Below are 13,459 nucleotides of genomic sequence, written 5' to 3'. Positions count from 1 at the left end.
TGGATACAAAGAGCTCACTTCTTGCTTTCTCAAAGGGCTCCTGACATGGGGTGAGAACTCACCTATCAGTGTAGGACTGGACCTGTAATCATTGAATCAATAAAAAATTATTTCTTTCCCTTTCTTTCACTTTATAAATATTAATAGAGCACCTATTATTAAGAAACAAGCACTTTTTATTGAAAGTCAAGAAACTATACCCAGGGGCGCCTGGGTGGCTCAGTCGTTAAGCCTCTGCCTTCGGCTCAGGTCATGGTCCCAGGATCCTGGGATTGAGCCCCGCATCGGGCTCCCTGCTCAGCGGGAAGCCTGCTTCTCCCTCTCCCACTCCCCCCTGCTTGTGTTCCCTCTCTCGCTGTCAATCTCTGTCAAATAAATAAATAAAATCTTAAAAAAAAAAAGACACTATACCCAGCTGTATGAACACATTTCCATAGCATATATATGTGTTTTGTGTAATAGGGGTGGAAGGGAGTAGTGACAAAATCAGCTCTCTAATCTCCACAGGGAGGTGTCTGGTAATTATTATGTGTTCTAAATAATGTCAATGCAGGGGCGCCTGGGTGGCTCAGTCGTTAAGCGTCTGCCTTCGGCTCAGGTCATGATACCAGGGTCTTGGGATCAAGCCCCGCATCTGGCTACCTGCTCAGCAGGAAGTCTGCTTCTCCTTCTCCCACTCCCCCCTGCTTGTGTTCCCTCTCTCTCTGTGTCTGTCTCTGTGAAATAAATAAATAAAATCTTTAAAAAAAATTTTTTTTATGTGTGCACAAAGGTAGCGTTACAATCATATTCCCTTGAATTTATTTATAGAAAAAATAATGAAAGCACATTAAATGCCCAAAGTTAGAAGATTAGTTAAATAAATTTTGGTACATCCATATAGTGGAATACCATACAGCCACCATTAATGATGCTTAGAAGACTATTTAAAGATATAGGAAGATAGTCAATGTAACTTAAATGAAAAATGCAAGTTAAAATAGCATATACTATATGCCCATTTTTGTAAAAAATACATATATACGTGGTGTGTAGATATATATATATACACACACACGCCCAAAGAAAGAGAGAGAGAGAGCGCTACATGAGTATACTATAGAAGAAGAAGCGTTGATAGAATGATCACCAATATGTCCATAGTGGTTGTGGGATTATGGGGGACTGTTCTTTTCTTCTTTTTCCCTTAGTTATGTATTTTCTAAGGGTGCCTGCGTGGCGCAGTCGGTTGGACATCTGACTCTTGATTTCAGCTCAGGTCATGATCTCAGGGTCGTGAGATTGAGTCCCACCTTGGGCTCCGCACTGAGCGGGGAGTCTGCTTGAGATTCTTTCTCCCTCTCCCTCTACCCCTCCCACTTGTGCTCTCTCTCTCTCTCAAATAAATAATAAAAATAAATCTTTAAAAAAAGTATTTATTTTTGGGGCGCCTGGGTGGCTTAGTTAGTTAAGTGTCTGCCTTCGGCTCAGGTCATGATCCCAGGATCCTGGGATCAAGCCCTGCATCGGGCTCCCTGCTCAACAGGAAGCCTGCTTCTCCCTCTCCCACTCCCCCTGCTTGTGTTTCCTCTCTCGCTGTCTCTCTCTCTCTGTCAAATAAATAAATGAAATCTTTAAAAAATAAATAAATGATTTATTTTCTAAATTATATACAAATAAACATGTACTTTTGTGACAAAAGTTATTAAAAGTATAATATGGTTATAATAGATATTATAATTTGTATTATGTTATATGTGTGGTTTCATGTAATTACATTGCTATAAATAAAGCAAGTAAATTTTAAAGTTCTTTAATTTTGCCTATGATATGTAAAAATTATTTAACATTTTAAAATCATTATTTAATGATTTTTATTTAGGCAAACAAAGACAAGTTGTACAAAAACAGGGAAAAATAAATCACTACATAAAAATATTATGTAGGATTTGGGGCAAATTTCTTTGGAGGACAATTTCCTTTCAACGTGATATGAAAAGCTACCAATTCTTTAATTCTAAAGGTTAGCAGATATGAAGTTCATCCGTTCATCCACTCAGGGGGTACTTTCTGAGTTTTTACAGTGTATAAATACCTATCCCGTTGTTTGGAGGATTAAAGTGTGTGTTTCCTTTTTTTTTTTTTTTTTTTAATGTGGGAAGTGTTGAGGATGACAGCGAGAGAGGGAACACAAGCAGGGGGAGTGGGAGAGGGAGAAGCAGGCTTCCCGTGGAGCAGGGAGCCCGATGCGGGGCTCGATCCCAGGAAAAGTGTGTGTTTCTTGTACTTGAGGTGCTTCCAGTCTACTATGAAAGATCAAACACTCATGAATCATCCAGACAACAAAGCCCTAAAAATTAGAACAGGGAATAGGGTATTATAGAAAGCAAATGCCAGTGAAGTGAAGGTTATCAAAATTCTACTCACCTTTTAAAGTCCAAAAGGACTTACTCTTGGTGGGCAGTAATTTCTAGAAGGAAGCTATCCCATCTGATCGGTGAGGACTCTGGTTAACATCTATCACAGAGCAGTCCTTCCCTTATCCCTAACCTTTGTTTCACTCATGGTGGGTCCTGAAGGGACTTCAAAACGAAGCTGATTTTGGGAACACCAGACCATGTTCATCTCCTGAAGAAATGAGGAAGAAGACACGTGGAGTTGTCTAATAACACCGTCCAGATTAATTACTGCTGATGGGGGTGGAAACATGGAAAGAAGGACTGCCATCAGCCTCTTGATGAGTAGCAGCCACCCTCTATCCTGTCCCTCCCAAGCTGAGGTTAAACAACACCCCATTCTTCCAATCCTACCTCTGAGGGGAGGATCATCAATGAGAATAATCACAAAGTATTGAAATCTGCAAGATCATGGTGGGAAAGTGCTGGACTGGGAGCCCAGAGACCTACCTTAGTCCCAACTAGCTATACCTCTAGATTCCCTCTGTTCTTCATCTGTCAAGTGAAGGGGTTGAACTGTTCAATACCCAAAGCCTAAGCTCCCAATACATTAAAAACCACAAGGTTCCTGTGATTATATGTCAGAATTATTCCCCAATCATGAATCATCTGTCAATCTCTGACCCTGTAAATACAAATTCCTCCTCAATGATGGGATTAAAACAATTAATTCTCTTATGGGTAAATTGTGCTCACTGAACGTTTGTGTGCAATACTGTCCGGGAAATCGAGGCAAAGGAAATAGCTCCTAAATCCCTCCTGGGATCAAAATGGAAAACAAGACAGGCTATGACATCAGCTACCATTTCCTCTATGATCAGACTACAAATATCAATATTAAATTATGTGTGCATACTTTTCATTTTTGTCTTTCATGGCACAACCATAGGGAATCCTTTGCGTTTAGCCTTTTAGCAAAGTGATGAAGGAAGAACAGGAAAGATGAACACATATTTTCAACATTTTTGAGCTGCAAGTCATTTTAAAGATTAGACCCAACCCCTTCATCATTCCAATGAGGAAAAAAATAGAGTCCACGCTGCGGCACAGCTCACTCCAGTGCTAATTTCCGGAAGCGTGTGAGCTCCCTTTGCCGCGCCTAAACGGAGGGTCACTGGGCAATACCACCACCTACAGGCCATAAAAGGAGGGGCACCCAAAAAGGACAAAGGAGCCTAAGCTCTTTTAATGAGTTTCCTCCATTACAGGTGGAGGAGCCAGGCAAGGGGAGGATAGAGTTGATCAGAATGAACATTTCTGAAACAGAAACAGTTCACCCTCCCAGATTGTATCCAGAACCAGTTCCTCACTACCTTCCTGTCTCTCTACAGGTAGGCTGGCAAGCACCACACCTTTCTAAGATAACTGTTATGAGAATCATGTTGCCCTTTAACAGGTCAGTTATCTGCCACCACATCACCTGTCCAATCAACAGGTGCTGCTTTATACAGCACTGGATGAATAAAATTCAAATGCTAAAAATTGGATCTTTTTACCAAGATACATGATTTTTTCCCTAATCTCTCCCCTCTTTGGTTCCCTGTGAATCCAGGCAAGTTACTCAAAAGCATCTCAGTAAAGAAAATGTGGTAGTTTTATATGAGAACTGTTTATCTAAACTTAGCCTCAGGGATCTTAGTTACTGAAATCACATAAGAACTCATTCCTTGCCAGCTCATTTTGCCTCACTATTCAGATGGATGAGATGTGCCTTATTGTTACATTCTTCCTACTGCTGGCTACACACTGTTTGTTTTGATGTCTGACCACATTTGATCATATTTTGACATCCATACACTCCAGACCAGAATGCCCTAGATGACACGATTAGAATTCAAAATGCTTAGACTGTTAGAATTGAACAGGACTCTCAGGAGCATTTAATCATATCTTCTCCCTTTACAACTAAAGAAATGGAGTTGCATGAAACAGAGATGTGTCCCTGGTCACATGGCTCGACAGTGGCAGTGCTAAATCTGGAGGCCATGTCTCCAGGCTTCCCGTCCAGATTCTTTCCACAGCCCCTGCTGCTTTCCAGCATCAGTGCAAGCTTTCTAAACACTCTCAAAGTGTTGGATGGAGGATGCTCCTTGGGAGCAGCCCCTTTCATTCCAGAGCTGCCTCTACTATTCCACTGCATGAATTGTAGATAGAAGAGGTTATCAAAGCCTGAATACGCAGATGAGTTCTCTTTCTTGCCCCAATGTCCTACATTCTGTCAATCAAGAAGGTGGGCAGCAATGCTTTAGTTATCAGTTATTGCAGTAAATTACTGCTCTAACTTATCCAAAATCCACTGTTGCTAAGCAATGTGCAGTCAAGAAGGCACATTCTGGGTTTTGCTTCTTATTTTTTAGAGAGGGGGAGAGAGGGGGAGGGGTAGAGGAGAAGGGAGAGAGAGAGAATCCCAACCAGGCTCCATGCCCAGCGCGGAGCTCAAGGCAGAGCTCCATCTAACAACCTTGAAATCATGATCTGAGCCAAAATCAACAGTTGGACATTTAACTGACTGAGCCACCCAGACACCCAGGCACATTCTGGTTTTGAATTATGTGAGCAATTCAGTCATCTGGTTTGTGTCTAAAAATTAAATATGGCTAGTTGGCATGCAAAATTTGGGGCTGCACTGTTTTGATGATTTTGTGACAGGAAATCTGATTGCACTAAACCTCTATCTCCTGCCTCCAGTGATGCCCACCCAGGCAGGCACTAATAGTTAAAGACTAACAGAGGAGCAGTGGGGTGCAGGGAAAAGAGAGTGCAACTTGGCATTATAATCTGCATTAGAACCCTGCCTCTGCCCATCACTAGCAGAATGACTGTAAGCAGTGCACTTTGTTTCTCAGCCCCCCTCCTCACCTGTAAAATGTTGAAAGGAGCTGAATTTGTTTTTGTTTGTTTGTTTGTTTGTTTTTAAAGATTTTATTTATTTATTTGAGAGAGAGAGAATGAGAGAGAGCACATGAGAGGGGGGAGGGTCAGAGGGAGAAGCAGACTCCCTGCCGAGCAGGGAGCCCGATGCGGGACTCGATCCAGGGACTCCAGGATCATGACCTGAGCCGAAGGCAGTTGCTTAACCAACTGAGCCACCCAGGCGCCCCTGAATTTGTTTTTATATGCTGTATTACTGGGCCAATCTGTATGGATCAGTTAATGCCAGAAATGAGAATACAGTAATAATATGGAGTTAAAAACTTTTGGCTGGGTCCCACAAATCTAAATACAAAACCCTACTGCAGAGGTGCCTGCCTGGCTCAGTACAGCATGTGACTCTTGATCTCAGGGTCCTGAGTTCAAGCCCCAGGTAGGGCATAGAGCTTATTTAAATATATGTATATAATATACAAATATATTTTATATATAATAAAAAATATTTTTATATATAATAAAATATATTTGTATATTTAAAATAAAATGGGGATGACAATAACATTTTTAAAAAAAACCTACTGCATTTACTAGTTGTGTAAACACAAGCAAGTTTCATCATCTTCATCTTTTTGTTTTAACTTATGAAAATATTCAAACATGCTCAAAATAGAAAGACTAGAATAATTAAAATGATATATTAATCACCAGTTTAAGCAATTTTCAACATTTTGCTAATACCGTTTCATCTCCCTTCCTCAACACTTTTTCCCCCTAAGGTACTTTAAAGTATATTTGGGCAAGTTGTTTTAAAGCTCTCTGTGCTTCAGTTTTCTCACCTAGGAAATGAAGGTTTTAATATCTAATTCATGGCGTAGAACTGTAGCTGTTGTTATTTATGGTGGTATCTACGTGCATTGTCCCCTCTGAGGCATAAAAGCATTTTGCAGCGCAGCGCGCCCGGCTCAAGACAGAGCTTCCTGAACAGCCGGGGGGGAACCGGAGTCCTGCGTGGCTGAGACTACGACGCCCTCTTCAGGCAGCCCCCTGCAGAACCCCTCGGGCCGGATGAGGATTGTCCCTTGCAGCCCCCGTCGCCGCGCGCGAGAACGAGGGGCGGGAACAGGAAATGGGATGGGGCCGAGTTCCGGGCGCCGGGCGGCTTCTGAAGAGCAGAGCGTGGCAGCTGGAAGCCGGGGAGGCAAAGCCATGTTCCGGATCGAGGGCCTTGCGCCGAAGCTGGACCCGGAGGAGATGAAACGGAAGATGCGCGAGGATGTGATCTCGTCCATACGGAACTTCCTCATCTACGTGGCCCTGCTGCGAGTCAGTGAGTGTCCTTCCAGGCTGCGGCCATGAGACCCGCGGGGAGCTCGCGGACACCACCCACCCAACTCTGGTTCTCTGGGGGCCTGCGAGCTGAGCTAGCTGAGTGGTCGCGGGGAGGGTGGGACATGTGGGTCGAGATCAGCGGGCGCAGGCGCGGCTTAGGGTCTGCGGGTCGGGGTCAGAAGTACACGCGGTGGCCCGGAGTGCGAGGGTGATCATCCCGCGTCGCCCTGCCTTAAGAGCGTTTTAATTGAAAGAGCCTCGAGGGTTTATTCCCCCTCCCCTCCGCTCCCCTACCGAGCAGCTCCCTTGTTTTGCCGACAGAAACTTAGAGAGTAGAGAAATGGCTGGCTCAAGGTCACTCAGCGATTCAGTGCATGATCTTGATCTAGAATCCAGAGCTCTTAATATCAAGTTTCCTTCCTTCGGTGCTGATCTCTAAAATACAAAAAGGTTTGCTTCTTTTGCTTATTTGTACAGAAGGTGAAGTAAAGAATTGGTGTTTTTTTTTTGAAGGAAGGAGAAGAAAAGAGTAGGAGTCTATAGGATTAATAATAACACCTGAAGGTTTATTTGAATTTACGTTTGGCAGAAGCTTATTTGCGTTAGCTGTCTTGACAGTAGCGCTTTGAGGGAGGCCGGGCTTAACATTCTGTATATCCCTTTTGCAAATGAGAACTCACCTTTCAAAGGGGGTCTTAACACAAAATATCAGAGTTAAAGACACACTGAATGTTAGAGATGGGTGCAGCTTTGTAGATCACTTCTCTAGTTTTACTGATGTGAATCTCAGAAGTGATTTGTCCCCACCCTCCAATTCTCAGTTCAGTACTCTTTTCATTGCACCTTGCTGTGTATTGCTGACAGGTCTGGGTGGAGAGGCAGGAATGATTAAAATAAATGAAGGCCATACCAAGGTTATCCTGTAGAAGGCTCAGATTGGGCCTAGGCCAGAGCTCACTGAAGCCTGGTACCCCATCACTGACTATGGTATTACCCTGCTTCCCCAGGAGAGGGAGCCCTACTGAACAGAAACACAAATCCTGCTCCTTCAACAGCTTTTTGCAACTCCCAGCTTATTTTATCCTCTTACCTTTTTTGTTGACTTAGCTGCCAGTAAAATATTTGCTTCTTTTCAGTGACCTTTGTATCTGATATGAATTGGTTTCCTTAAAAAAACACAGAATACTGTTCCACATTACCACTTTTAAAATGGAGATACAATTCGCATAGTATACAGTTCACCCATTTAAAGTATATGGTTCAACCTAAGTGTCTATTGATAAATGGACAAAGAAGATGTGTGTATATACAATGGAATATTACTTAGACGTAAAAATCTTGGCCATTTGCAACAACATGGATGGACCTATAGGCTATTAGGCTAAGTGAAATAAGTCAGAGAGAGATGAATACCATATGATTCCACTTATATGTTGAATCTTTAAAAACAAAACAGAAACGGACTGATAAATACAGACAACAGACTGTTGATTGCCAGTGGGGAGTAGAGTAGGGGTAGATGAAATAGGGGAAGGGGCTTAAAAGGTACAGACTTCCAGTTACAAAAGAAATAAGTCATAAGGGTGCAGTGTACAGCATAGAGAATATAGACAATACTGTAGTAACTTTATATGGTAGCTAGACTTATTGTGGGGATCATTTCATGATATATAAAAATACTGAATCACTATGACCATACACCTGAAACTAGTGGGATACTGTATGTCAATTATACTTTATTTAAGAAAAACTTGGGGCGCCTGGGTGTCTCAGTCATTAAGCGTCTGTCTTTGGCTCAGGTCATGATCCCAGGGTCCTGGGATCGAGCCCCACATCGGGCTCCCTGCTCAGCGGGAAGCCTGCTTCTCCCTCTCCCACTCCCCCTGCTTGTGTTCCCTCTCTCGCTGTGTCTCTCTCTGTCAAATAAATAAATAAAATCTGTAAAAAATAAAGTTAAAAAAAACTTTAAAAAATGAAGGTTATGTAATTTAGTGGTTCTTAACATAGAGTTATGCATTTTAGAACATTTTCTTTACCTCTAAAGTGGACACCATGCCCATTAGCTGTCATTCCCCATTTTACCCCTTCATGTTCCCTTGGCAACCACTAATCTACTTTTTCTTTATGGATTTGCCTATTCTGGACATTTCATATAAATGGAATTATAGAATATATGACCTTTTGTGTCTAGCTTATTTCACTTTCCATAGTGTTTTCAAGGTTCGTATTATAGCATGTGTTAGTATTTCCTTTTTATTTTTTTTTTTAAGATTTTATTTATTTATTTGACAGAGAGAGACAGTGAGAGCAGGAACACAAGCAGGGGGAGTGGGAGAGGGAGAAGCAGGCTTCCCGCTGAGCAGGGAGCCTGATGCGGGGCTCAATCCCAGGATCCTGGGATCATGACCTGAGCCGAAGGCAGACGCTTAACCGACTGAGCCACCCAGGCGCCCCTTTCCTTCCTTTTTATTGCCAGGTAACATTCCATTGTGTGGATATGCCACATTTTGTTTATCCATTCATTCGATGGATGTTACTTACCTTTTTTAATCTGATAAGAATTAGAAATATCTGGACATACTGCCGACTTCATCAGCTTTCAACAGATCTCAGTATCTTCAGCTTAATGTTAACAATATGTTCTGTTACTTTAGTATGGGTATTGAGAAAGAAGATCCTTCTGGCAGCTTTTTTGCTCACAGCCCCTTTTATTTTCTAATTTTTTAAATTGTGGTAAAATACATACAACAATTTATCTTAACTATTTTTAAGTGTACAGTTTAGCGGTATTAAATACACTCATAATGTTGTACAACCATCACCACCATCCATCTCCAGAACTCTTTATCTTGTAAAACTGAAACTTTCTCTATGATTTTGACATCTCTTAAGGCTCTCATATAATTGGAACCATACAGTATTTGTCTTTTTGTAACTGGCTTATTTCAGTTTGCATAGGGTCCTAAGGTTCATCCATGGCATAGCATATGTCAGAATCTCCTTCCCTTTTAAGGCCGAATAATATTCCATCGTATACCACATTTTGCTTATCCATTCATCCATCTTTGGTTCTGGATTGCTTCTACATTTTAGCTACTGTGAATAATGCTGCTATAACATGGATATGCAGGTATCTCTATTTTGTATATTTTGAGGACCCACCATACTGTGATCCATAGCAGGTGTACCATTTTACATTCCCACCCACAGTACACAAGGGTTCCAATTTTTCCACATCCTTCCCAACAGTTTGATAGTAGCTATCCTAATGGGTGTTAGGTGGTATCTCATTATAGTTTTAATTTGCATTGTCCTAGTGATTAGTAATGTTAAACATCTTTTCATGTGCTTATTTTGACCACAGCGCTTTTACACAGGACAGTAGTAACACTTTGTTTAATCCCTGTGACAATATTTTTGTTTTCTAGCTATTTCTATTCGTACCCTCCTACCAGACCCTCATAAGAACTGAAATAGGACTACATTATATGTGATTTGGATTACATAAGTGATATATAGCTAATCAGTGGGAGAACCAAAATCTGCGTCTAGCTCTTCTGCTTCCCCAGTGCAGTGTTGTTTTCTCCCACCCTCTGCCTTTTTTCAAATGTTTTATTTTTTTATTATTTATTTGAGAGACAGTGGGGGGAGGGGGCAGAAGGAGAGGGAGAGAGAGAATCCCAAGCAGACTCTGCTGAGCAGGGAGCATGATGCAGGGCTTGATCTTATGACCCTGAGATCATGACCTGAGCTCAAGAGTTGGATGCTCTACCAACTGAGCCACCCAGGTGCCCCTCAAATATGTTTTAAAGGGTGAAAAATGCTAATTTGTTTCTCCTAGCATTTTGTTCCTTTGACAATTAAAACACCCAAGGTAAAAAGATGGTCTTTTGAAGGAGGATTGAATTTACTCTTTATGGTCCTAAGAGAACTACCTGGAGAAAAGATTTTATATGGTGTAAGAATGAACCTTAGAATAGTCAGAGCTTCATGACACTGGAAAGACAGTGAGTCTCTTTTGCTAGGTTATGCAGGCAGGGGCTTGGCCATTATTTGGAGTCATTTAAAAAATGTAGTGAACTAAATCTGTAAGATTTTTCCCCCAGTCTTATAAATTCCGTAATGTAACTTGTGGGCTAATAGATCTGAAATTCTGGGTTTGTTTATTTTTCTTTCAGCACCTTTTATCCTAAAGAAATTGGACAGCATATGAAGATGGGCATCACATGTGAATGCATGATATGAGGAACCCAGTTACAATTTCTACTCCTATCTGCAAATGAACAGGCCCAGAAAGATGTAAGAGACTCTTTGATTGAATGGACATAAAAATTCTACTTGTTAAGAACAAGTTTGGCTCTGGTAACTGACCTTAATAGCTAAAATTTAAAACTACTTGGGAAGTAAAGACATCTTGGGTGATAATACACCCATATGCCTGTAATGTTCAGCCTCTGTGAATGTTGATATAATTGTAAGTAATGTCAAACTCCCATTTTCTGGCAGGTATTAATTATAAGGGAATTATGTCTACAATAGCACTGTCTTGTTAGTCATTTCTGTTTACCTTTCACTTTGGTCCGGAGTATATATGTTGAAGAGTTCCTTGTGATTAGTTAGTTTTACAGAAGCCAGCACACAGCCACGACAACACTTAAGCACAGGACGTTCAGTCTGTATTTTTAAAGTAGCAACTAAGAAAAAAATCGGGATTTTATTTCTCTTAACCTACTTTTTGCTGCAGACCTCTGTAATATTGTAATTATTATAAACTACATTAAATTGAGTTCCTCTTGTTTTGGACTGAAGGATTTGCTGATGCTGATAAAGTGACATCATTTTATTAAGTAGTCTTTGTGAAAGGCAACATTACTGTTTGATGCTGGGAATCTATAAATGCTATTTGTTTTCTTTTCCTAGGCTTCGTTTTCTGTAAACTTACCACGAAATCAACTAGACTCTTGGCCATATATCTAAATTGATCACAATGTTCAGTTTCACTAGGCATGCTGTTTCATCTTCCAAATAAGTCTTTCCTGGAGCTTTCGGACCTGTCCCAGTCTGGACTGTGGTCTGCTGTGCCTGATACAGGGCTGTATTCTGGGATCTCCCTTCACTGCAATCCTGGGAATTCCTTTTCCTCTTCTCTCATGTTGGATATCTTTTTTTTTTCCCCCCTGTATCTTGTTTTCTTTATCTCATGACCAGTATGCATTTGAGTCTCTGTATTGAGTACAGTCCCTCTGCCCATAACTGCCTAGCATCCCACAATCCAGAGAACCCTCTATTTTACCCTTTTTAGAAAATAAACTTATAATTTGGGGAAGGAGCTGGGCAATAGAGGCTGCTTAGCTACGTAGGGTTGCAGAGAGCATTCTGAATACTTAAACCTTCAACCAGTCCTTATTTTAGTGTCTACCCCTTCACTCCTACTTCCAAAGGTAGAGGAAAGCACCAGCTCCTGAACCTTTTAGGGATTCTCTGATGTAAGTTGGGTTGTTTGTTTTGCTTTTCTACTGCTGACTCAGGATTCAATTTTCTCCGGGGCTACCATGTTATTTACTACTTGTCCATCGGCTTTCCAACTTCTAGCTTTTTGCTGCTATTGTCTCCTCTCTTCCCATTCTTTTAGATTTATGCCTTAAAATGAAAATCTTTGCTGTCGTTCAGTGGAATTTCAGGAGGCAGTGGAAGTAGCTGCATGTGCTCCATGTACCATCTTTACCCAAAGAGCATGTATTTTTACCCTGTGATGCTGTGTTTCATGTTGGTAATTTATATGCATTCCTGACCTACGGAGGTGTGGTATACAGCACCACAGTCACGATCACTGGCTCTGAAGACAAGCAGACTTGATTTTGTATCCTGATTCCAACACGTAGAAGATGGATGACTTTTAGCAACTGAACCTCTGTATCTCATTTTTTCACCTGTAAAATTAGCATAGTGGGAGCATCTGTCTGCTTCAAAGTGTGTAAGGATAAAGTAAGAGAATGCAAGTGGAGCCACGAGCACAGTGTCTGACATTTGGTAAATGCTATTTATTGTTAATGGTTGGTGTTTGGTATAAGGTGATTAGAAGTGATTTGTACTAGCAGCCCCTGCATTAGTAGGTTTCATTCTTATTTTCAGATATTGTGAGATAGCATGTTTATATTCTAATTGTATACAAACTTCAACATTAGCAAACATTTAAATTCACTGTCTAATAACTGTTAATTTTACAGATGAGTTTGAGACTCTGGAAGATCCGGTAGCTAATAAATAGTAGCTGTCCAAGGTTTAGGGGCTTTTAACGTTTATTTATTGTATCCTATCCTTAAGTGCTTTCCTTGGAATGTATGGTTGTCACCCTGGATTCCAGCATATGTTCGGGCTAGAATAAGGGAAAATGTGATGGTGCGGTTTTTATTGCTGACTTTTTAAATTTCAGGCCATAAACTCCGGTGGGGGGGGTGGTGTCTAATACTTGTAATAAACAGTTTGGACACAGTACATCAGAAAACATTTGGCCACGTGTATATATTTGGTTTGAATGTGTAATGTGAAATAGTAAAGAACCATAGCACACTTGAGTTTTATAAACTTAAAATGGAGGGGTGCCTGGGTGGCTCAGTCGTTAAGTGTCTGCCTTCGGCTCAGGTCGTGATCCCAGGGTCCTGGGATTGGGCCCCGCATTGGGCTCCCTGCTCAGTGGGAAGCCTGCTTCTCCCTCTCCCTCTCCCACTCCCCCTGCTTGTGTTCCCTCTCTTTCTGTGTCTCTCTGTGTCAAATAAATAAATAAAATGTTTAAAAAAAAAACTTAAAATGGATCATAGAAAGAA

General features: G+C 41.2%; 1 protein-coding gene across 1 annotated transcript; it reads left to right on the top strand.

Moving 5' to 3' along the window:
* Positions 1–6,408: 6,408 nt before the first annotated feature.
* TOMM5 (translocase of outer mitochondrial membrane 5) lies at positions 6,409–13,259 on the top strand. Its single transcript, XM_021691130.1, has 2 exons — positions 6,409–6,633; positions 10,814–13,259. Exons 1-2 carry the CDS (start codon positions 6,438–6,440, stop codon positions 10,846–10,848), a joined length of 231 nt encoding a protein of 76 aa, XP_021546805.1. The 5' UTR covers positions 6,409–6,437; the 3' UTR covers positions 10,849–13,259.
* Positions 13,260–13,459: the final 200 nt, after the last annotated feature.

The sequence above is a fragment of the Neomonachus schauinslandi genome, chromosome 13 (genome assembly GCF_002201575.2).
Source record: "Neomonachus schauinslandi chromosome 13, ASM220157v2, whole genome shotgun sequence".
Taxonomy (NCBI): domain Eukaryota; kingdom Metazoa; phylum Chordata; class Mammalia; order Carnivora; family Phocidae; genus Neomonachus; species Neomonachus schauinslandi.
This window is presented reverse-complemented; position numbering and strand designations above follow the sequence as displayed.